General features: G+C 42.4%; 1 protein-coding gene across 1 annotated transcript in view; it reads right to left on the bottom strand.

The window, feature by feature from the left end:
- Positions 1-26,536, bottom strand: part of ZNF407 (zinc finger protein 407) — a 509,082-nt gene that overhangs the window by 322,773 nt on the left and 159,773 nt on the right. The window contains exon 4 of the mRNA XM_060244080.1: positions 1,547-1,621. Coding sequence (XP_060100063.1) covers positions 1,547-1,621 — 75 coding nt within the window. The remainder of the gene's footprint in view (positions 1-1,546; positions 1,622-26,536) is intronic.

Genomic DNA, 26,536 nt, shown 5'->3' with positions numbered 1-26,536 from the left:
ACACTTAACAAGCGAAGGATGAAGCTGGGTTAAAGGCTCCAGACACTGTTAAAGATTTGGTGGAATGCTTTTGAACAGCCACGAAAGCTGCTTTCTACAGGGAGGTTTTAACCCTCTGGCTTTCACCGTGAAGCTCTGGCAGACAGTATAGGCCTCTATGCTGCACAACTTCCCAAGGCAGAAAAGACACCTGGAACACCCATCTGTGGTGAGTTTATTGCCATATTTCACACAGTTTTTAAAGAGAAGCTGCTGTTCTGTGAATATGAGGCATGTGAAAGAAGAAAAGGGAAAAATACAGGCTTCTCACTCAACGCAGTATCTACTCATACAGTAAACTGTTTTGAGGACAACTAAAGTTTTTTTTACACCCTTCAAATTTAGTAACCATGTTTAGCCTGTTTTGTTATGACTTATGGTCAAGAAAAGAGAAAAATCAGAACTCTTCTTGCAGATACATTCATTAATGCTGATGAAAATAGTGTTACCACTGCTCACCGCAACTGTCAAAGGAGAACTGAGAGGAAGGCACTATTCTGTTCATAGGCACCTGCACATTAGACAAAATTCAGAATGCAAAGAAGTGGGAGAAGAGGTTGGTAGGGTTGCCAGTCTCCAGGTGGTGGCTGGAGATCTCCCAGAAGTACAAATGGTCTCCAGGTTACAGAGATCAGTTCCCCTTGAGAAAATAGCTAGCTGGGAAGGTAAACTCTATGGCATTATAACCTGCTGAGGTCCTTCTCCATCCCCCAAACCCCAGCCTCCTCAGATTCCACCCTCCAAGTCTCCAAGAATTACCCAACCTAGAGCTAGCCATCCTAGGAGATGGACCACCTGCCAGAGCTATATAATTTTCAGGCGGAAACCTGTGCAGCTATATAGATGCTGTACAGCACTGCAAAGAGGCCAAAAAGAGTATAAATCTGTGTCTCTGTTACAATGGAACTGGCCCAGGGAAACACTTCTGCATGTGAAAACTGCAGAATGAGAAGCTATCTTGGTATCACCAATATAAAATGGAACTGGAAGATAATTAATGAAACACCAGACTTTTAAAAGTCTCCAGAGATCAACCTGGAAATTATAAATTAATGAGCATGATTTCAGCACTGTGAAAACAGGGGGGGAATGACAGTCAAGAACAGACTAATGTTACAGAACTTGGAGAATATCAGTAACCACACTGATAATGTTAATCTTGCTGTTTGTTTTGCTAAAGACTCATCTCTGTTTATCAAATATTCTAACATCTGTATATATCATCAAATCTGAAAGGGTACATTTTGGTGAATTAGCAGCATCATACAAGATAGTAAGACAAGCATAGTTAGCTAATTTGTTAACAGAAAGTGGTGGACTGTTGGGGACTTCAAATATCAGTGTTTCTTCCACTTCCTAGGCCATCGTGGGTATGTAGGTGTGGGAGGAGAAGGAGCAGGACTACTCATACATGTGCCCATACTACTTCTGCTCTTACCTACACAGATTTTAAACTTTAGCTTTACATGCATACAGATACAAAGGACAAATCGTTACTTTATTTTACCTTTCTTTTGGTGTCCCAACTCCATGTTTTCCCAATAAATGAGTATTTAAGTGCTTTTTCATTACAAATGCCACCCTGAAAAACAAAGAAACAAATGTTATATTTCCATTTTCACTTTTATAGAGGGAAATTCTCTTTCCCCCCCTCCCCAAAAATGCATAATATCAAACATGGGGGGGGGGAAGCAGCATAGTATAGTCTGCTCTTGTCAGATCTCCAAGGAAAACTATGCAGAGCAAGGCAATGTCAAACCACCTCTGCTTCTCATTTACCTTGAAATTCCCTTGCTGCAACCTGCTGGCATGTTACACACACAATATCAAATGTAACATATTTCAGAGATGTTGCAGTAGTAGAGACAAATAGTGTGATCCTAAGCAAAGTAACACTTCAAACCCATTGGCTTCAACAAACTTAGAAAGGTGGAACTCTGTTTAGGATGGCACCTAGATTTATATTGTGGCTTCACTTGGAATACTGTGTACAGTTTTGGTCACAGTACCTCAAAAAGACACTGCAGAGCTGGAAAAAATACAGATGAGAGAAACCAACATGGTCAAAGGGTTGGGGGCATCCTTTAGAAACACAGACCTCAAGGATCTTCTAGTCCAGTCCCTTGCATAATCCAGGAAATTCACAATTATCTATCCTCCACTAGGCTTCCCAAATCCCCCACCTGGGAGGGGGCCCCCCAATTTGGAGCCTCCCCCCCCACTCCCCAAAAATCCGGAAAGCAGGGGGGAGGGGGGGAATGGCGATCCCAGCAGCTTCTCCTTGCCCTTACCTTCCCACCCAGCCCCGATCGCAGCAGCCTTTCTTCCATTTTCCTAGGCTGCTTCCGGCCCCCCAGTCAGCTGGCTGGCAGCGGGGGGAGAGGGGAAGCCCCGCCCAGCCTGCAAAGGACCATGTGCCTTTGCACCTCCAGAGGCTTGACTTGAAAGGCTTCAATGGTGTGTCTGTTGCTGTGAAGAAGCTGGCAGCAACTGGTGAGTAGAGATGCTAATCCCCTGCTTCAGATTCACTAGAAACAGGGTGGGGGGAGAGAGGGAAACGTCTTCATTATTCCCTATGTGGAGATCGATTCTCATAGGGTATAATGGGGAATTGTTCTGGAGGTTTCGGGGGCTCTGGGGGAGCTGTTTTTTGAAGTAGAGGCACCAAATTTTCAATATAGTATCTACTGCCTCTCCCCAAAGTACCCCCCAAGTTTCAAAATGATTGGACTAGGGGGTCCAATTCTATGAGCCCCAAAAGAAGGTGCCCCTATCCTTCATTATTTCCTATGGAAGGAAGACATTTAAAAGGGTGCTGTTCCTTTAAATGTGATGGCCAGAACTCTCTTGGAGTTTAATTATGCTTGTCACACCTTTGTTCCTGGCTCCGCCCCCAATGTCTCCTGGCTCCACCCCAAAGTCTCCTGGCTCCACCCCCAAAGTCCCCAGATATTTCTTGAATTGGACTTGGCAACCCTATCCTCCACCCACCCACCCCAATTTTTCCAGTGGCCCCTGATCTGTGCTCAGAGGAAGGCAAAAACCCTCCAGGATCCCTGGCCAATCTTGCCTGGAAGAAATTTTCTTCCTGACCCAAAAGTTGGAATTGGTATTACCCTGGAGTTGTAAGAAAAGGCCATGATTCATGCTTTCTAATTGAGCAAAGATAGGAAATCTGGATGAGGGTGTCAAAAAACACATACACCTCCCATTCCTCAAAGTTATTGTATAATGAGTACTTATACAAGTTTGAGAAACAGAGCTCTGTTATACTCTACAGCAGGGGTGCAGAACTGCCATCCTGATGGCCGTATACGGCCCTCAAGGTCACTTGGTGTGGCCCTCAGGGATTGCTGAGCCATGTGGCAGCCTCTCTGGGGTCTGGCTGGCCAAAGAGGCTCATGGCACCCAGCTGCGCTGTGCAGCAGCCTCCCCAGGGCCAGGCAGGGATCACAAGACCCAGATGTACTGTGTGGCAGCCTCCCTGGGGCCTGGCTGGCCAGCCAGAATTGCTGCAGTGCCTGGAAAAGTTACTGTCACAGTTCAATTTGCACTTGATTATCCCAGATGTGGCCTAATATGCTAATGAGTGTGTGACCTAATATGCTAATATTAGAAGATGTGGTCTAATATGCTACTGAGTTCCTGCTGGGCTTTTTCTACAAAAAAGTCCTGGACTTATGCATTTGCCTAGGGTGGCGGGCCGGGTGTGTATGTGTATGTGTGTGTGCCAGATTAGGCTCTTCCCACATGACTTCAAATAGAAAAACAAATATTTGCATTAATTTTGCTGAACTGGATCATTCCCCCTCAGTGGAGCACTGTTTTTAAGTTGATAATTTTTAATGGCCTGCGAATGATGTTATAACTATCCATATGGCTTCTGGCAGAAAAAAAGGTTCCCCATCCCTGCCCTACAGGAATCCCTCCTCATAGTAGTGATGAGTCCTTACAGGGAAAGGAAGAATCATGCTGTATGTTTTCTAAATATATTTTCAAAGTAGGCTTTTCCCCACAGACTACTATGCAGACAGCTACCAGGATTTACAAGCAGAATGGGACAAAAAATAAAGCAAGAAGGCCTCCTGTGATTCAGTCTTAAATGTAGAGATAGATTAGGACAACATATTGGATCATTTTGTTCTCAGAACATTTGTTAAACATGAGCAACAATGCAGTTGCTGCAGAAAAGACGAATTGTGCATACATCTTTAAACATTTGTGTACACTTAACTGGCAACCTAGGACCACCTAGGCTTGCCATTTGCCCACCTGTAGCAGGCAAATCCCTTTCCTCTGTCACATTTCCCTGCCCTCAAGAAGTGGGAGTGGGAGAAAAATGGCCAGAAAATTGTCTCTTAAATGACTTTTTAGAAAAAGTAGATAAAATTCCTAGACCATCACCCAGAACTGAGTTTAGCCAGTTTGGTGTAGTGGTTAAGTGCATGGACTCTTATCTGGGAGGACTGGGTTTGATTCCCCACTCCTCCACTTGCACCTGCTGGAATGACTCACATGGTGTCTGGTGTGTGTGTGGGGGGGGGGGGGAGGTAAAGGAGATTGTGACCACTCCGAGATTCAGAGTATAGGGCAGGACATAAATCCAATATCTTCCAATACCTTCTTCCTCTGATTTCGCATCCACCCCAAACTCCATGTTTCCCAGATTCTACCCTCAAAATCTGCTAGCATTTGCCAAGACCGTAGGGATACCAGACTCCCTTGGTTTGGGCAGGGGTCCCCTGGCTTTGAGAACTCCTCTTGGCCTCTGATTACCCCCAGAACAGGCAAGAAGCTCTTACATAGCCCAAAAGTGATGTAGCCACATCAGTGACATTAAGGGGGATGCTCTGCTTTTTCTCCAAAAGTCTATGGTAGACACTAGTTGTAGAGTTTTGCCCCCAAAACAGTGTGCCATCCCCACATGCCTACATCACTTCTGGGTTACATAGGCATCACATTTATTTTCAGTGTTCCTCCCTGCTTTCAATAAGTTCATCCCCCATCCTCCTCCAGCAGGTCCAAGACAATGCTAAGCTCATCCAATATGACAAGCACTTAAGTATGACTAGCTCCACACCACCAACAAGCAAAATTAAAAAAAAAATGATTCACTGTGATATCAATGTAGTGTGAACTTATTAGGTCACACACTGGTTTTAGGTCACACACCCAAGCAGGTAACACACTGGATCTGACCTTTGGTACAGAGATCAATATAAATCTGATTGCCAAGGATGAAGTGCCATGGTCAGAACATTTTGTCCTGAAGGCCCAGTTAGGTATCCCGGCCCCACCATTTAGGCAGCAACCAGATCTATGCTAACCTCCAGAATATTCTGAGGGATCCAATGCCCTCTAAGCCCCTACATAGCCCAAAAGTGATGTAGCCACATCAGTGACATTAAGGGAGATGCTTTGCTTTTTCTGCAATTGGATGTACTGATAGAGGACTGGAATTCCCTTCTCTCCGAAGCCATCAATAAAATCGCTTCCTGATATCTTCTATGTTCCCAATCTAAATTGTCCCTGTGGTACACTGTGGAACATAGAGGGATGAAATGGGAACTCAGCTAGAGCAAATTTGTTGGAGTTACTTGTGACAAAGCTGCAAGAACATCTTATAGGATGTTTATGAAATCCTATGAGGTTGTGGTGAAGCCTGCTAAAAATAATTTTTATAACCTCCATTGTGTCCACTAGCTCACTCCCAGCATAATTGTCTAGGGTAATTGGATCACTAACTTCTCTCACTGAGAGAACTCAAAATTCAGCAATCAGCTGTTAGGCCTTTGTGAGCTTATTTGTGGATAAAGTCTTGCAGCTCTGCCACAATCTCCCAGTGAATATTGATACAGTATGTAAACAGAAGGCCCCTTGGCCACCTCTAGATTCTGTGTTTGTCAGCTTCAGCCAACTCTTCAGCCAAATCTGTCCCTGGATTCAGGGGTTTATCCAAAGGGATAAATAGAAGCTGTGGTTGTACCACTCTTCAAGAAACCAACGTTGGATCCTTTAGATCTATCCAGTTACCACCCAGTTTTGAATCTTTTATTCCTGGGAAAAGTAACTGAGAGAGCGATGGTGAACCAATTCCAGAACTTTCTGGATGAAACATCAACACTGGACCCATTCCAGTCCAGTTTCTGCCCTGGCCATGGGACAGAGATGGCATTCATTGTCCTCACAAATTATCTCTGCAGGCAGCTGAATTGAGGTGGGTCAGCGCTGCTGTTACTTCTTGAACTTACAGCAGCGTTCAAATGGTCTAAGATCTTTTGACTCACTATCTTGGCGATGTAGGAGTCTTTGGGGTAGTCTGAAAGTGGCTTACCTCATTTCTCTTAGGTCATGGACAGGAGGTGATGCTAGGAGGTAAGGTGCCTCTCAGACACCCCTTGGTGGTTGGGGTCCCTCAGGGAGGAATCCCCTCCCCATTGTTGTTTAATATCTACATGCACCCCCTTGCCCCACTGGTGCAGAGTTTCAGCCTAGGGTACCATCAAAACACTGATGACACCCAGCTATATCTGTTGATGGGTGGCTGATCAGATACCACCTCAACTGTTTCGGCTGAAGGACTGGAGGCCATGGTGGGATGGTTGAAACAGAACCAACTAATACTGGAGCCAACAAAGTTCTGCAGTTGGGCAGGGAGGATTTAGGGTTGGGGTGCCAACTCCCAGCTCTTGACAGTGTGCCAGCACCAGCACCAACTGTCAAGAGCTTGGGTATAATTCTGCATGCCTCCTTATTAGTGAAGACCCAGATCACAAATGTTGCCAGGATGGCATTTTTCCAGCTATACCAGGGCAGGCAACTGGCCCCCGACCTATCCCATCATGACCTTGCCACAGTAATCCATGCAACAGTCACCTACAGATTGGACTGCTCTAGTTAGATCTATGTGGGCCTACCCATGAGACTAACCTGGAAGCTTCAGCTGGTCCAGAATGCAGCAGCACAACTCTTCACAGGGACACTGTGATCAGTGCATATTTGACCTATGTTAACAGCTGAGCACCAGATTAGCTTCAAGGTTTTAGTGCTTACTTTTAAGGTCCTTAATGGTTTGGGACCCTCCTCTCCCGGAATGCCCCTTGAACAGCATTGCCCTCTGCTGATAAGAACTTATTTGTGGTCCCTGGCCTGAGAGATACAGTATCTAGCTATCTTCAACTAGGGCCATGGTTTTTAGTGCCCTGGTCCCAACCCGGTGGAACTCTCTGCTGAGTAACATCTGTGCCCTTTGGCACTTCTTACACTTCCACAGTGCCTGTAAGGAAAAGATGTACCAACAGGCGTTTTGTTGAGGACAGTGTCCACCTAGCTGGCACTCTCACCCCCTCACCCCTGCAAGGTGGTAGCACAATTGTTTGAATTGTACTGCTGTTATGAATTTTACTGGGATATTTATTTTTAAAAAATCATTGTCTAGTATTTGTGATTTTAGCTCGTTGTGCATGTCCCTGAGCCCTATTTAGGTAATGGGTGGTACATAAATCGAATGTGATAAATAAATAACATCGTAGGTATTGTTTTCTTTGAAAAGCAGATCTTGCTGAAAGTGCCAGAAATGCTGACCCTCTCAGTCCACCCTTTGAACACAGACTCAGAGATCACAGTGTGCATAGTACTGAAATACAAGTATCACTGGGATATGTTAAAAGAACTCCACTATAACTAATAGTAAACTGGTTGGCCTCTGTTATGGTAATGAAGAGGCAGCAAAACTGGGCCACCCAACAAACAAGGCAGCAGTCTCTGTATGATTGGGGAGCTCCCTAGGTATGCAGGAAAAAAAATATGATGATGTAAAATTAACCAAAAGAAAAAGAACCCCCCTTAAAAATGGCCTACTAAGGACTGAATATGCTGCAGAACTGAATATGTGCCAGAAGTGATGCAATATTGCCTTCAGATGTGGGTTACCAAACGAAGCAGTGAGGAAGGAGACTCAAGCTGATCAACACACTGAGAGCTTGAAGAATCCAGGAGAAAGATTTGGGGAATGGGTTGCTGTCCTAATATCAGACACAGAACACTTAATTGTATTTAATTGTAGTGACAAAATAAATAGACTGCTGTTGAATATACTTTCATTGATAAGAGCTTTACATAAATTTAATTATATAATCTGATTATTTCAGCAATAGATATTGGAAAGGTGCTTCAAACTAAAATGGCGTTCTTGAAAACCAAAAAAGAAATTACTGCTCTTACTTTCAGTGTGAAAAGGGCTTGCAAACATTTTTGTTAATTATGTATTACAGCTGTCCTTCATAAAGTTAATTACTAATAGCTGAAAGGCACTGGAAATCTATTTGCATATGTACATGAAAGGCATGACATATGCAAAAATATGATTTTAATTAGCATTCCATGGTATGACGGGCTACAAATCAAGCTGGCATATTGTAAGGTTTTTACCATTAAATGCCAAATTCATTTGGACATGTTTCAAATAATGGACAGTGCAAAGAAAGAAAAATACTGTAGCAGCATGACATACATTTGCCACAAAAGCCAAAAAACAGTACTTTTCTTTTGCATATATGGTAATGTCTCATTTCCACATCTGATTTACTCTGGGCATATTCACATTATTAGAGAAAATTACTATTTTGTGTAGCCTTTGGGTATAAGACTAGAGCTCTGTATCTTTAAAGCGATGGTTACTTTATTATTTGTATTTAAAAGATACACATTAAAATATTATTGATTCTCTCTTTCATATTTGAATGATACATATGGACACAGCAGCTAGAACTCAAAATAGTCTATGACACTATCATCACTGTGACTATGCAACTGTCACTAGAAATATTATACATAAGGAGAATGATTGGAGTAACATAAAATCTTGCATCCTAATAAGAGTGCAAGACAGTCCAAATTTACTGTCATTGCTTTTGGGCAGAAAGCAGAACCATCTCAATATTGCTGTAAGCACATCCAAATGAACAACACTCTTACTTTTGTAAATCAGAAACGTCCTTGCTCCCAGTTAATTATCTAAAGAAAAATAAAATGAAGGTACTAATGCACAGGGAGTACACAATCAAAAAGGCAATACATCCGAGCTTATTTATGTATTTAACACCACTGTGTCAAATTCAAAACCTAATTAAAAATGCAGTAATATGTAGCAAAGTTATTCATTTGCTGCTTTATAAAAAGCAATGGAATTGGGCACACACATTTCTTTTCAGTATATGAAACGTGGAATAGGTGTACTTGTTAATCAAGCATTAAGGCAGGAGGAGAAGACTTTAACTGACACCTGTCCTCTTTCTCATGCAGTTTTGGTATGGTGTTCAGTGGAATTAGGATTTCTTATTTTCATTTGTGTTGCATAATGTATTTGAAACTGAGTATCCATTTTGTTCCTTCCTACAGTTTTATTAAAATAGTGGAAAAATATGGAAAACTATCTCCACATTATGTCTCAGCAACAACTCAAATCCTGTTGCTCTGGGGAGGCACAACTTAGACCTGTGTATTTGAAAAACAATCTTTGGCAGAAATTACTGCTGCTAACCTCCAGGTGGGGCATAGAGTTCTCTTGGAATTACAACGGATCTTCCAAACTGCAGAGGTCAGCTCCCCTGGAGAAAACAGCAGCTTCACAGGGCAGATTCTATGGTATACCAAAGGTTTTAGGTGAAATCCCTCCCAAATTGCCCCCTTCATAGACTCCACCCCCAAATCTCCAGGCTGGAGTTGACAACCCAGAAGGATATATACTTTTGACTGCTTGTCACCAAGCAACATTGGACACATTCATCGCAGTCTGTTCAAGGAGAATATCAGGTATACATAGCAGCTTTGTGGGGGGGGGGGACATTGTGGGGGGCTGGAAGTAAACTCAGGGGAATCTCAAATTCTATGCAAACTCAGTTCTACACAAAAGGGTGATCCTACTGTAGAAACCAGCAACACAAGTAACTACTATACCAGTAAATGCAGTTAAGACCAGTAAATGCAGTTAAGACCAGTAAATGCACCAAAGGCAGTTGCCAAAAAATTACAATACCCTCCTCAACATGGTAATATTCATGGGTGGGAGTGAGTGATCCCCACTGGCATATGTATAAGAACCTATTTTAATTATCATGCAAAATATACTTATTTAAGAATTTTTTTAAAAATCACTACATCCTACTTGTTAAGCCTCTGTATTAAATACTTGATTATTGAAGCATCGGGGTAACAGTTTGTTTACATTCTGTCTGAAAAATCTGCTGAGGAGCCAGAAAATCATTTGGTGCCACCATACACACAACAGATGAGATTAGACAGTTGCTGGAACAACACGAACAGAAAATATCTATACTTTTCCTCGTTCATTTCTCTTTAAAATAAAATGAAAATTGGTCTAGAAACTTGATCTGCTTACATCATTGCTTTGAAAACAAATGTAATCATAGGCATATCTCCATCACAATGTCTTATTAACATACAAGCAAAAATCTCTACAGACAACTTAGCCTCCAACTCAAGTAATTGTGCAGTTTAAACCTCAGCATGAGAAAAGGTGGAAATTACAAAGGGTGAATTTGCCTGTGAAAAAATAAAATGCTGGGACTGATTCTGAGTCCAGTGTTTACCAATCTCAATCCTAAGGGTATCTGAAATTTAAGCTAATAATACTTAATTAACATATGGACATTTGCCACGAAGCTACAGTGTATAGCTGGTTGTCAACAGATGGAGTCTGAATAGGTAATACAGACTAATATAGCACAAGTCTACCTTTCCATGACAAGTATAAATGAGAGTAAAACCTGTGAAGTCAGCAGATTTGAAGATTGCCTGCCTGAAGTTTAGCATGCACTTGAAGAGGCAGAAAATGCACTTATCTTACATGTTTCCAATGCATTTCCTATGTCCAGGATTTTATAAATAACAGTGGAACTTAATCTTACATCCTTTTACATATGAAGGATGGGGGACCAGTGATTTAAAACCACCACTGTTTCCCTTATTACCTGACATGGTATTCTGTTTTTCCTTCCTTACATATATTAGCTACATATGACTGGGAGATCAACCATCACATGTTCAGCTCTGAACAATATCAAAGGGGCCACCTTAGCTTTCAAACTGGCAGCTGCTAAATGCAATATTCCATGTAAACACAATCAGTGCTTTTCATTTATAACACAGACTGTAAAAGACACTCCTTGATCATTTCATGTGCAAGCACACTTCTTCAGATACAGTGTGGCTGCACACAAAAACTTACACCTTTAATAAAATTTTGTTGGTCCCAAAGACGCCACTGGACTTTTTGTTCTGCTGCTTCACACCAACACAGCTACCCATCTAAATTTATTGTATTAAATTACCAAAAATTGGGAAGCAAATGTGCTATTTGAGTAGCTTAATAAATTGAGGGGTGGAAGTCTAATCCCACTTCATAGGTCAAAGAAATAGCTCAGTATACTCAGCAAAATTTGTAAGCTTCTTTGCATAGTCCACTGCAAAATTTACAAATATTGCAAGATTCTTATGATAATTCGCAGAAATGGGGCAACTCCTGTGATTCTCCTGTAAGCACAGTCAGGCAAATCATGTTGGGTAAACCTCCTTCCCTCTTCTTCCTTGTCCCTGGATATCCACTATCATGTTTAGACAGTAAACTACAGATCTTCCACTGTGACTGGGAAACCATTTTGCATGCCTCACCCACTATGCCAAAGACATTAGACTAATAAACTGGTGTTTCCTAACAGGCTCCACTCACCACTATTTATTTGAGGGACAACGGATACTACATCAGTTTCCTTTAATAGAAACCAACTGGAGAACGAGAGGAGCCAATGGGACTTAGCATGTACATTTTGGAAATCTGTTTGATAAAAACTGTACAGTATCCTGGGGGGGGACCTTTTCATAAAGCCCAGCTCAAGTTGGTGCACACTCTGCAAAGGCTGAGTTCTGTGTTATACAGCATTCCTTGAAAATTAAGAACAAATGGTTTGAAGTGGTTTTAGGCATGCCCATGTAACTGGTGAATGTATCTGTAAATCCATACTAATTTAACAGGTTACATAAACACAAAAATATTACTGGGCATAACTAAATGTGCTTGCAAGATAACTTCTACTACTACTACTGCTTTAATTGTTGTTGTTCAGTCGCACAGTCGAGTTCGACTCTGCCACCCCATGGAAAAAGTCACACCAGGACCTCCTGTCTTCCACCATCCGCCGAAGTTTGCTCAAATTCATGTTTGTTACATCAGTAACGCTGTCCAGCCATCTCATCTTTTGCCGTCCCATTCTTCTTTCGCCTTCTGTCTTTCCCAGCATCAGGATCTTCTCCCTTCTCATTTGGTGGCCAAAGTATTTGAGCTTCAGCTTCAGCATCTAACCTTCCAGGAAACAGTCTGGGTTGATTTCCCTTAAGACTGACTGATTTGATCTTCTTGAAGTCCAAGGGACTCTCAAGATTCTTCTCCAGCACCACGGCTCAAAATCATCTATTCTTCTGTGCTTGGCCTTCCTTATGGTCCAGCTCTCACAGCCATACATTACTACTAGGAATACCATTGTTTTGACTATACGGACTTTTGTTGGCAGGGTGATGTCTCTACTTTTTATTATACTGCCCAGGTTCACCATAGCTGTCCTCCCAAGGAGCAAACATCTTTTAATTTCATGGCTACAGTCACCATCTGCAGTGATCTTGGATCCCAGAAATGTGAAGTCTGTCACTTCTGGATGCCATGATCTTAGTTTTTTTGATGTTGAGTTTCAAGTCTACTTTTGTGCTCTCCTCTTTCACCCTCAACAAGAGGTTCTTTAGGTCCTCCTCACTTTCTGCCATTAGAGTGGTATCATCTGCATATCTGAGGTTGTTGATGTTTTTCCCAGCAATCTTAATTCCGGTTTGTGCTTCATCCAGGCCAGCATTCCGCATGATGTACTCTGCGTATAAATTAAATAAGCAGGGTGACAATATACATCCTTGTCAAACTCCTTTTCCTATTCTAAACCAATTCAGAATAATTTACTGTCTATATCGGACAGATCATTATGGATGAGTTACTCACTATCAATCAATCAACTCTGCTCTTCCTGCATATTCCTATATCTATCATATCCCATTCTGACCATTGCTTCTTGACCCTTATAGAGGTTTCTCAGGGGACATGTGAAGTGGTCTGGTACTCCCATCTTTTAAGGACTTGCCACAGTTTGTTGTGATCCACACAATCGAAGGCTTTAGCATAGTCAATGAAACAGAACCAAACTACTTTTGATAGCATACCTTGAAAAAGTCTAGTCTTACATTTGAGTAAATGTAGTAGTATAGCCATTCTACAGTCCAGGAGAAAGGCTAGTAACTGACATTTCCTTAGATAATCTAGGTATGTGGTTCCAAAAACCTTGTAACAAAATTGAGTTAATTACCAGTATCAAAGAGTTCTTAAAGGGTTCTTCTCACAAGATGGAGGTGATTTATCTTGCTTAAATAGTTGTTTTTGCTCTGCTACTTCAAAGCATATTTAGAATGGGAAAATGATCTTGTCAGCCTGGAAAACGGACTGCAGTATTCCACAGAGTCAGTTTGGTGTAGTGGTCAAGTGTGTGGACTCTTATCTGGGAGAACTGGGTTTGATTCCCCATTCCTCCACTTGCACCTGCTGGAATGGTCTTGGGTCAACCATAGCTCTAGCAGAGGTTGTCCTTGAAAGGGCAGCTGCTGTGAGAGCCCTCTCAGTCCCACCCACCTCGTGGGGTGTCTGTTGTGGGGGAGGAAGGGAAAGGAGATTGTGAGCCATTCTGAGACTCTGAGATTTGGAGTGGAGGGCGGGCGGGATATAAATCTAATATCTTCAGTCTTCTTCTGTCCTTTCTCCAGGGTTGTTCCATCTATAATAACAGCATTGAATAAACTCATCATAGTTTGGCACTGTCAACAATAAAATGTTTTTATTGTATTTTACTGTTTTATCATATGCTGTACTCTGCCCTGAGCTCTACGGGGAATGGGTGGAATAGAAATATACTAAAATAAAATAAAAATAAAATAAAATCATTATGTCCTGTGTTTCTTTAATCCACATCATGTGATTTCTGTCCTAGGCCAGTGTCTGGCTATGGTGGTCAAGCGGATAAGAGTGACCATGATGAAACTGAAGCCACTCAGGATGGAGATATATTGGTAGTGCTGAGTAACTGGGTGGATTACATTTACACATTCTTGATAAAGTAACATTATGCCTGTCAGAATGTATACAGTGCTTAGGGGATAGTCCCTGATCCAGTTTTACTGCTGGAAGAACTGACTAGTGTGGTAACATGAAAGTGGGAATGAAACAGAAACAACATTGTTTTAATATAGTGGCATTAGAAGAACCTTTCTGTCCCTCTCCCACACTGCACAAACTTACGCAGAGTATCTGTCACAGTGTACCAGACTTCATTTCAGCAGAATGATGGACAACAGGTTTGTTGATCGGCTGTTCAATGACCTGCATCCATCTTCAGAATAATTTACTGTCTATATCGGACAGATCATTATGGATGAGTTACTCACTATCAATCAATCAACTCTGCTCTTCCTGCATATTCCTATATCTATCATTCAAAAAGGAGAGAACTGTCTCTCAAGATGCTTCCATTGCTCCATCTGTGACACCAACAGAAGCCGTTCAAGATGTAAGAGAATTATTAGACCTGCATGATCAAATGGAAGGAATGTTCCAGATTTACATCTCTTAAGACAGAAGACACTTCAGTGCTTCTGTTTCTGGCTAACTATGACAAAAAGCTGAATTAACTTAATATGAATTATTTCATTAGCTCAATTATTAATTTAAATAAAGGAGGTTAACTATGAATGAGCTTTCCTATTAGGCAGACTTGGCCAGGAAGCCTGTTATGGAGATGGGTGGTCCAATACACCAGCTATAATGTACTCTATGCGAGACTTCCCAATAAACAATCTCCCTTTAAGAAGGTGAGAGAAAAAGAATCCCCTTGGTGAGGAACAGCTACATTTTCAAGGATTATGGTCTCTGCTATAATCAGCCTTTAATGTTATTACTTGTCTGAGATCATTTGGTCTAAGGCAGAAGACATCAACACAGAATCATTCCAAAATTTGTGCAAAAACATTACAATATTCATTCACAACCTCAGTAGAGTAGGTCTTGTTTCTAAAATTATCATGTACGCTGTTGGCAAGTTGCTCAGCACACCTGCACTAGTCTGCTTGGTATGTGAAGTTGATTGGTCATGAAAGAATGCACGGAGATCTCACCAGATCCAAAAATTTCAAAACATAATCAACTTCTTTTAACTTCATAGGAAGAGAGTTACAACTAGGGATGGGCAACAAACATCCCCACGACCCTAAATTCCTCATGAAGATCATTGGGTCATGGTTTGCAAACCATGGTTCATGCCCATCTCTATCCATGACCCTCCACCACATGGTTTTTTGGAGGTTCATGAGGCTCATGGTAGGAAGCAGGGAGGAGCGAGAGGGATTGCTAAAATGGCTTGCATAAATTTCCACCTAGCAGCAGGGTTGGTGAGCCTGTCAGCTTTTAGGCTGAAATAGATGCAAGCCATTTCAGCAATCCCTTTAAATTCCCCCTCCCCTGCCACTTCAAAAAGATCAATGAAATGACTGGTGGGCAGTCTGGTTTGAAGCAAGTTGCCTAGCAGAGCCTCAGCTGACCCCTGAAGATAGAGCTTTCCCTGCAGGATCAGTTCCTTTGCAGGCTCTGTTGGGAGGTTGGATGTAGTGGTTAAGTGTGCAGATTCTTAGCTGGGAGAGATGGTTTGGATTCCCCACTCCTCCACATGCAACTGCTGGAGTGACCTTGCTTGAGTCATCACAGTTCTCTCAGAGCTGTTCTCTCAAGAGCAGTTTCTGTCAGAGCTCTTCCAGCCCCATCTACCTCACAGGGTTTCTGCTGTGGGGATGGGAAGGGAGAGTAGATTGTAAACTGCTCTAAGACTACAAGTGAAGGGCGGGATATAAACCCAATATCTTCTTCTTCAGTCTGGTATGAACTAGGCTTCCCAGCAGAGCCCCCACCGAGGCGCCAAGGAAAATTATCCCTGCAGGATCAGCTCCTTTGCAGGCTCTGTTGGCCAGTCAGATTTGAACCAGGCTGCTCAATAGAGTCTCTGCGAGGCTGCAGGGCCTTGCCTTGCAAAAATCATTTAAAAGGAAAGTCACTTTAAATGGCTTTTGCAAGGCATGTCACAAAAATAAAGTTCAAGCGGCAAATCGGATGGGTAAATGGGGAAGCTTGTAAAGGTTCATAGTTCATGCAGTCTCAAGAACCAAAATGAACCTCTATTTTCCTATTTTGTGCCCTTCCCAACTCACAACCCCACTGCAGAGGCTCCATCAAATAGTGCTCAGGAACACCACAGACAGCAAAACCCCAAAAAGAAATAGGGTGAGTTTTAGAGAATGAGGAAGGAGACAAAGCTAAGGCAGTGACTGTGGAGCAATTCAGGCAGAAAACCCAGGAACCAATGGGGTGTATGGAAGAAGAGTAGAAAGGGAACCCCAGGCAGCAACTCTGGAACAATACAGTCAGCAGGACCCCAGAAAGTGGTGGGGTGGTTGTCAGAGGTGCAGAAGGAAGAGGCAAAGCCAAGGCAATAACCTTGGAACAATTTTGGCAGAAACCACGGTAAAAAAGGAAGGGGGATTTGAGATGGAGAAGAGTGCAGGAACTCAAAGCAGTCACTCTGAAGTGATTAAGGTATTGACAACCCAAGGAGGAGGGGGAACATGAAAAACAGTAACCGTTTTCTGCAGAGAAAAAAATGGGGGGAGAGGAATTTTACCAAAGAAACCCAGTGAAGGCGATTCCCCTGGGCCCCTAACAGACTAATGTTGATGAGAAATCTTGTGTGGCAGTGTATATCATAGCCAGGAGATCCAGCAATCACCACCCCGGCTCACTAGCAATACTATTTTGTGAACACAAGGACACCCAGAACTCCCAAAGACCCAACTTAAAGACAACATGCACAGCTCCATCACTTACATGCACCCCCCTCTCATCAGAAAGAGTGGAAACATATCTCTGATTGGCAAGCAGCATTGCCTGTCAAGCTTGGAAAGATCCGTATTGGCATTTTTTGGGCCCCACCAGCTTTTCCACACTAAAATTTCCAGGTGGGATATCTTCTCCAAGTGGTTCCAAGCAGCAATGAAAAGCTTAGATAGGTCAGTGTGAACACCTTGAACCAGGAAAAGTTTGGCCTGGAGTTCCGAGTCTGAATTGGTTTGTGCCCATACCTAAATGCAATCAATTTAAAGAAGCATATGCCTTTAACTCTCCCTGACCACCGCCTTTAAAAATTAAAATGGAAAGTGCATGTGTATAATTAGTAAAAAATAAAAGTCTACTTTAACAACATGCTGATTTTGGAGAGCATTCTTTATCAAATAAAAGAGCACTGCAACGAAGTCAGTTGTTGCTTTTTGCTTAATGATAAAAATTTTCTTTGCAAAAGGTAACTTAACATACTGTATAATTCACAACCAGAAAATCCACAGAATTTCATTTACAGAAAATCCATACAAAAAGATGCATGCCTATTGGAAATGCTGTAAATAAAGTAAATTCCTATTTAAAGCACATTGCTAAACAGTTTGTCTTTCACACTAATACAATCAAATATCCTTCTTAGTGATCTTCTATTTAGTGAGGGAGAAAAGTTTAAGTCCTCTAGAAATACTTCTAAAATATGACAAAATTAACACTACTGCAATTATTTTTGTTCCAATATTTAGTGAAGATAACAAGTGCTAAGTTGTACTAGTATTCAATATAAATATCTAATTACATCTGTAACTTATGTAGTTTGTATTTATTATCTGTCAAACATCCGCATACCATCCTCTGTAATATTTAGAAATCTAACAGCTGCAGAAAGTACTTTATAATCCCAGTGCTTTCTACATCCATGCTATCACCTCTCAGTTTACCACAATACATAACCTGTTTGTTTGTAACCTGTGAAATGCAACCTTAGGCTTAGATTTTACAGAGTGCCTTACTTCAAAAACAGATTAACATCAACTTCCAAAAGCATGACAGTACCTGAGAGCATAATTCATTGTTGGCAATGCCAAATAAGGATCTTTCAGTATTCAACAAATAAATCATATTTACAACCATCCAAACAATGGCATTACAAATGTGATAGCCCAGATAGATACACATAGACAAACGCTATCTTAAAGTCTCCACAATTACTCCAGAGCATATTTATCCTAATAAAATTAGAAAGAGAAATGAATTGTTAGGTACTGGTCTCTCTGATCTTATGCAGCCCCCCGAGCTATATTGCAAAAGTCAAAGAAATTACCGAAACAACTAAGAAAAGTCTGCTAAATTGACAATATGTACAATCCCTTTTCTTAACAATAGTGAGTCTCAAGGTAGCACTAAAAGAATTCATACAATAAGTGTATGTATGTGTGCTGTGTGTCTGTGTATACACACTGCCAACAAAGAACTATGCTCTCAGGTACTGTCATCATTGTGTGTGTGTAGGTGTGTATTTACATAAAAGAGCAAAGTGATGGATCTTAACTAAGACAGAAGGAATGGGAAGTCTTGTTTGATTCCTGTCCTTAATGTTGTGTGGCTAGTTGTATACAAGGGTCCCCTGACAATTTCAGGGGTCAGAGAGATCTTCTGTGGTCTGCGAAGGTAGGAAAAGATCAGCTGGAACACTCATAGGATAAAGTGCAAAACTAAGGTTTAATGACAAAAATAAAATAGTTTTTCTTCTCAAGTGGGCACCCACAAGGACTTGCACGAGGCATCTCACTTCCCCCTATTCCACTGTTTCCTCTTTCCTTTCCTGAAAGCCCTCATAACCCCTTCCTTTTTCATGCTTCCTTCTCTCCTTCTAGGTGCTAGAGATCTCCTGGAATCACAACAGATCTCCCAACTATTGAGATCAGCTTCCCTTAGGGCTGCCAAATCAGGGTTGGGAGTCTTGGGAGGACAGGGACTTTAGTAGGGTACAATGCCACAGAGTCCACCTCCCAAAGTGGTTATTTTCTCCAGGAGAGAAACCCTTGTTCTTCTGCAGGAAATTGATGCTCTGGAAGGTAGAGTCTATGGCATTATAACCCTTTGAGATCCCTCTGCTCTTCAAATTTTACCCTCCCTAGGCTCCCCTCCAAATTTCTAGGGACTTCCTAACCTCTTTTCCTCCTCTTAGCATTCCCCATATCCTCTCCCTGCCTCATTCTCTCCTCAGCCATTCACCAGCTATCTGCCTCCCATCTTCAGCTATTTTTAGTCTTTATTTATTTCATATATAGTCACCGTTCTTCACAGCGGGGACCAAAGCAACTTACATTATTATCCTTTCCTCTTTTTTGTCCACACAATCCTGTGAAGTAGGCTAGGCTTAAAGTATGTGACTAGTTCAAAAATCATCCAGTGAGCTTTCACAGCAAGATGGGGATCTGAACCTGGGTCTCACAGATCCTAATCTGAAGCCCTACCTGTTATACCACACTAGCTTTCATAGGGTGGCTGCTGTTGAAGTAGCAAGCAGCCATGCTAGGCGTGCCAATATCCAGGTCCCAAAGGGGGTTCCTCCTGCCTTCCCAGGCTCCTTCCCACTCCCAGTTAGCTGGCCAGCGGGGGAAGTTCTGCCCCCATGTGCCTTTCCACCTCCGGAGGTTTCAGACTCCACTTGGAAAGAATTCCTCTTGGGATGGTGTGTTTGTGTCTTTAAGGCTGAATGGGGGCAGGGGGGGGGAGCAGGCAGAACAACATGGCTGCTCCTAGTGGCTGTGAAAGCAGCCCAGACCTTCTGTTGGTTGCACAATCTTTTCAGAGGTCATTTGCATAGGAAAGGAAAACTTGAACCTTTGGTTGCTCTGTGTTACTCTGAAGAAGTTGGAAGTTCAGCAACTTGTGAGTAGAGATGCCAATCTCCAGGTGGGAGCAGGCCCTCCCCTGCTTCAGAGTCATGAGAAATAGGGGGGGGGGGTCTGCTGGGCACTTCATTATTCCCTATGGAGATCGATTCCCATAGGGTATAATGGAGAATTGATCTGGGGATATCTGGGGTTTTTTGAGGTAGAGGCACCAAAGTTTCAGCATAGCATCTGCTGACTCTCCTCAAAATGCTGTCCAAATTTCAAAAAGATTGGATCACGGGGTCCAATTCTATGAGCCCCAAAAGAAGGTGCCCCTATCCTTCATTATTTCTAATGTTGGGAAGGCATTTAAAAGGTGTGCAGTTCCTTTAAATGTGATGGCCAGAACTCCGTTTGAAGTTCAATTGTGCTTGTCACAACTTTGCTTATGGCTCCACCCCCAAAGTCCCCAGATATTTCTTGAATTGGACTTGGCAACCCTAAGCCATGCCTACTTCGGTCATGCAAGTCAGGTGGAGAAAATGACTGCTTTGAAGGTTGGCTCTGGGACATTCTCCCAAGCTGAGGCATCTCCCCTCCCCAAACCCAGCACTCCTCAGACTTCATCACAATATCTCCAGGAATTTTCCAACCTGAAACTGGCAACTCTAGCAAGGCCTGGCCCTAATGAGTTCTATCTCAAAGGCCAAAATAAGGCTCTACCCCCACCCTCTGCCTTTTACTGACAGAACCAAGCTTGGAATGCTAGCAACAGTCACTGGGGAAATCTGTTGCTTAAAGCTACAGGTGTTCGGGTTTGGGGGGGGTTTTACAAGATGCTCAAAGTTTTTTCTTTAAAAACAACAACTAGGGCCCTTTTCAAGTTTGTAAAAAGCTCTGTCTTGCCCCTTCACAGCTCCAGTCACTGGATTTAAGTATCCAAAGATATCTGGATTTCGCTATTAGAATATATAAGATCTTCACCTGCACACACTACAAGCAGTTAATTAAGCGTGAGATGGAGGATGGAAGCACTCAGCTCCCCATGGGTGGAAAACAGATTTCTATGAGAGATGGATTCATCCTGAATTTACACTCCATTTAATGTTGTTTCTGGAAAAGTGAAAACTCCATTGTTCAATAGAATTCCAGTGTGCTTGGGGTTCCTTATTCTAGGACTTTAAGGGGGCAGTTTACTCAGAATCCTACTTAGGTCTATTTAATGGTAAAGGTGTTCTTAGCACTGCAGTGTAACTATCCTAACAACTCAACTTTCCTACCTATACTTTGATCTATAGCTGAAGGAGTGTGCTTGCATATGAAGGCTTATTCCTTGAATAAAATTTTGTTGGTCGTCAAGGTGCCACTGGACTCAAAACTTTGTTCTGCTGCTTCCGACCAACACAGCTACCCACCTGAATCTATACTTTGATCTGTCAGTCCCCAAGGTTTCTGTTTGGCTTTAATTACTCCTGGGATGAATTTTCATAAACCTTTTAATTCAGAATGAAGGGTAATCTGTGATCTTTTGGATCGGCAAACACTGCCACAAGGTTATTTTTGCCTTTGTGTTGTTACAATAAGGATTAGTACAACAGCAAAGGGAGACCAGGAGGATGGAGGAACTGTCCCATGTGCAAACAGTCAACATGTCTTCACAGAATGATCAAGTGCAAAAGCAAGTTTAGAAAAGACACACAAAGTAGAATAAAAGCCTTGGACTTTTGAACACTTAAGCCTCTGCTGTGACTGGCAATCAGTGTGATTCCTTATTTCAAAGAGAGAAGGAAGTTCACTCAGAAAAATGCAAGCAGATGTCTGACACTCTTCCGCCACCACTTTGATTGATGGGTGGAAGATAACTTTAAACATATCAACTGTGCTTTGATCAGATGTTGTTTGTGATTCTTACTCCTTCTGGTTTTATGCTATGTTATTGGTTTTGTTTATTTCAGAAACTTCTCTCCATCGGCTGCTGAGAATTGCTATAGAACATGCCCTCATACAACGAAAGGATTTATCTATGTCCTGACAAATGATACAAAATGAGTACTTTTCTGGAAGTGGTTAAACATCAATCTGACCACACGAGGTTGCATTCAGAAGAAAACTTTCCCTTGTCCATTATGATTATGTAGCTTCACCCTGAACAGTACTAAATCTAGCCCAGGACTAACCTTGAACTAGTTAACTTTGGTGCTACTTGCAATAAAAATTACTTTCAGAACTGAGAGGTCCTAGATTTTTCCATTTCTCTCTCTTAAATGAAAGTTAAGAAGCTATCCCACGATCTTGTAGGAAATCCACTCTCTTGCTTAATTACACTGAAACAAAACATTCACTTTGAAGAATCTACCTTACACAAGACATATTATCGGAAGAATAATTCATTTCAGAGAATGCATCTTTTTAGGTTGACTTGGGCAAGACTGAATCCCCAAAGTGAATGTTTTGTTTCAGTTTAAACAGAGGAGGTCGATTCCAGGCATCAAGCCATACCTCAAAGCATCAATGCCGTAATTTATTACAACACTGCCCACCCGCCCCCATCATCTTCTTGTATCTAGAAAAGTTTGGTCATGCCTGCATAGTTCCTTTTTTGTTGAAGTTATAAATCATCATCATTATTATTATTATTTGATTTATATCCCGCCCTCCCCACCGAAGCAGGCTCGGGGTGGCTCACAAGGAGTCACATAAAGGACTGGCTAACAATACATAAAGAGACACATTTTTCAAATATTAAATATTTCAAATATTAAAGTAGTCATCATCAAGAAATTCAATTTTTTTTTTGTTGCTTCAAATTATAAACTACCCTTCCCTGCAAGCAGGGCTCAGAGCAGTGGACAACAATTCAATTTCCAAGTAGACAAATTTGCATTCAAGTTAAAACACCTTACGAACATAATGACAATTTATAGATTACAGATGGTGCATAACAGGTACATCAGACTATGCCCCTACCTGGGGGGGGGGGGAGAAAGGGAGGAGCCAGGTTAGATAGAAACTGTTACGCTCCTCAACTGTAGGCCTGGTGGGAAATCTCTCTTACAGGCCCTGAGGAACTGTGTTAGGTTCTACAGGGCATGGATGCTGTTCAGCAAAGAGTTTGCCCAGGTTGGTGCCAGGGTTGAAAAAGATCTGACTCTGGTTGAGAACAGCCAAATATTTTTCAGGCCAGAGATCACCATAAAGTTCTTTTCACCTGAGTGTGATGCTTTTTTTTGGAGGGGGGGGGGATACCAGAAGAGGTCATCCCACAGGTACGCTGGTCCCAGACCATTTAGGGCCTTACAAGTTAACACCAACACTGAATCTGATCCAGTATTCAATATGGAGTCAATGCAGCTGGTGAAGCCCCGATTGAATATGGGCTGTCAGAAGGGTTCCTGTAAGGACCCACACCACTGCACTGTGGACCAGTTGTAACTTCCAGGTCAGTCTCAAGGGCAGCCCTGAAGAAATAAACCCAGGTACAAATTCATTTTCTCAACTGCATCTTTTCAAACAAGAATGGTTTTATTAATCCATGAGAATTAAATAACAAAGGAAACACTTCTAGTTTTCTAGTTGTAGCTTTGTAGGTGGAGGAGTGGGGAGAGAGAACCTGTTCTCTGGAGTTACTCCACATCTCTAATCTGAACGTTGTCTCAACAACTGCCTCTTTTGAACCCAATAATACCACCCTTGCAGACTATTTAGACAGCATTTTCATTCAATCCAAGAAAAAAGAACCAATCATAATTCTGAATTAGAATGTGCTGAACACCACAAGGAACACAAACATATATGCATATGCACATATGGTTTCTGCAGTCTGGTATATATGGATCTGAGTCATAACAATTCTAATTAAGAAGAGTATTTCATGTATTTATGACAACATTTGTATTTTGTCTTCCTCCCTATACAAGGAGATTTAAAGAGGGTTTATAGTCAGCAGAAACACAGAATACTGATGACATGAAGTCAGTTAAAGCGCTCAAAATAGCAACTAAATCTAAGGATTTAAAAAAATCTTATGGTAGAAAAACCCATATCTCTCGGAACCCCTCCTAAACAGTACTGCTTGACATTTTTCTTAAAAATTGCCAAGGTAGGCACTTCCCTAACAACCTCTGGGAGGCTGTTCTACAGGAAGTGCAACATCACTGAAAGATTCTGAAATGTAACAGCAACTGAACTAATAACCTGGGCAGAGGTAACAACTCAGCAAGATTGCTGAGATAACCAAAGCTGATGCATGCCCATATCAGGTCCTTTAAGTGTGTGGTCCCAAGGTCATAAAGGCTTTTAAATGTATAAACCAGCACCTTGAATTAAGCCCACCACCTTGTGAGAAAAAAGAGCCCTAATTTCAGAACATCGTAGTCACCCGTTTGGTTGCCAGGGTGTCTGGAGACTCAACTCACACACATCTGCCAGGAGAATGTGGGTTTTGTCTACCAGACTGTAAGAGACTTATGTGAGTACTAAAAGCCACAACGTTGCAGCAGTACTCCGTGTCTCTGGAGGAGTGCTAACCAGGAGAACAGATGGGTTTCCAGTAGCGCCGTGCGATCACCATCTCGGCCGTTGTAGCGGAAGAAGTTGCGACGCCAGGAACTGTCCGGGCAAGCGGTTTCCAGCCTTGACCATAGAATCCATATGGGAAGGCTAACATCACCAACAGGGAAGGGAAATTCCTCTCCTGGTTTTTGACAGTGTGCTGCTGAAAGCGGCCCATAGGGTCAAGAGCTTGGGGGTTCTTCTGGAGCCTTCATTATCAATGGAGGCACAGATAGCGGCCACTGCCAAGTCCGCGTTTTTTCATCTTTGACAGGCGAAGCAGTTGGCCCCCTTCCTTGGGCGCCGGGACCTAGCAACGGTGATCCATGCAACAGTCACCTTGAGACTGGACTACTGTAACGCCCTCTACATGGGGCTGCCCTTGTGCCGAACCCGGCGGCTGCAGCTAGTGCAGAACGCGGCAGCTAGGCTGTTGTTGGGACTCCCAAGATGGGAGCACATACGGCCGGGGCTGCGCGGACTGCACTGGCTGCCAGTGGTGTACCAAGTTCGTTACAAAGTGCTGGTTATTACCTTTAAATCCCTATATGGCCGAGGACCTGCCTACTTGAGGAACCGTCTCTCCCTATACGAACCCCAGAGAGTGCTGAGGTCAGCTGGAAAGAACCAGCTGAATATTCCTGGGCCAAGGGAGGCCAGATTGAAGACTACTCGGGATCGGGCCTTCTCCATTGCAGCTCCACTACTGTGGAACCAACTCCCGGAGGAGGTGTGGGCCCTGCGGTGTCTAGATCAATTCTGCAGGGCCTACAAGACCTACCTCTTTAAAATAGCCTTCACTTAATACCAAGCCAAGAAAGATTCGCTGGATATGTTTTAGCCACTGAATTTTATAGAAGATCTGGGTCATAGCACCATAACGTTAATTTTAATACAAGTTGATTTAATGATGGCTTTATATAATTGTAATTATTGTGAATTATGGTTTTACTGTACATTGTATTTAGATGTTGTGAGCCGCCCTGAGCCTGCCTCGGCGGGGAGAGTGGGATATAAATAAAAGGTATTATTATTATTAGCTATCTTCCTGTAGTGCCAGACTCCGTTACAGTGAAGCGGGAGGCTCATGTACTCAACAGATGTCACCTATGTATAAGGCAATCAAGCTTATCTTAGGCATGGATCCTGTCAGACTGCCTAAGCCTTTGTCCAACAGAACCCAAGACAAAGGATGGTGCCAGTAGAGGAATGAAGAAGAGAAAGAACATCTTCACCCAGAGCCAAGTTTCTTTGTATAGATCGGGTGTTACCTTAGGTAGCAATTTGGCCATCTATTGTCACCTTTTAGATAAGTTTGATAGCCTTAATCACCTCCACCCCAATAATTTCTCCCATTCTTTCCCTTAATGGTCATCCTGGAACCTCCCCCTTTTGGCCTATTGTTACCTGGAAGTCCAGTCAGGTAACCAGGGCCAAGTCTGCTCATTGGCCAGGTATGGGCATCCAATCAGGTGCCCCCAATAAATTGGCTATTGGCTACCGCATAAGTGCAGCCCTTATGGTCATTGTGGAACCTCCCCTTTTTCTGAGGTCATATACCAGCTGACCACCTGTCATCCGCCCCTGTACCTCCCATCCCCTAAGGGCTCAAGGTAGTCCTTATAACTTGTGACCCAACTCCCCACAGGTGTGCATCTAGCAGTACCCATTCCTGCTGTTTAAATACATCCCCAATTCCTGACCAGTTGAGGGTCCCTTCCCCCTAGTCCTCGTTTGTCGCCATTGGAGACTTCCTTGAAGACTACAATCGGTAATTATCACCCTGTTTGTCCATCCTTATGTTACCTCTATGCATTTCTCTCTATTTTTATTAGGACTATATGTGTCTTGTATGTATTCATTACCTTGTATGTGTGTTCTATATTTTTCTGTAATAAATTCATGATTGTTTTACTTAATTAGTGTCCTTGGCAAATTTAAGCAATAATTTCTGGAAGTGGAATCCTGTATACATAGATGCTAGATCCTTTTTAAGCCAAAGGTGCCCACCTGTCAATTCCCCAACCTCTTTTGAGGGCATTTTGGCTTACAACCTAGCGTTGCC

This window comes from Heteronotia binoei, chromosome 7, assembly GCF_032191835.1.
Source record: "Heteronotia binoei isolate CCM8104 ecotype False Entrance Well chromosome 7, APGP_CSIRO_Hbin_v1, whole genome shotgun sequence".
Taxonomy (NCBI): domain Eukaryota; kingdom Metazoa; phylum Chordata; class Lepidosauria; order Squamata; family Gekkonidae; genus Heteronotia; species Heteronotia binoei.
The sequence above is the reverse complement of the archived record's forward strand: the minus strand, read 5'-3'. Positions and strand labels throughout refer to the sequence as shown.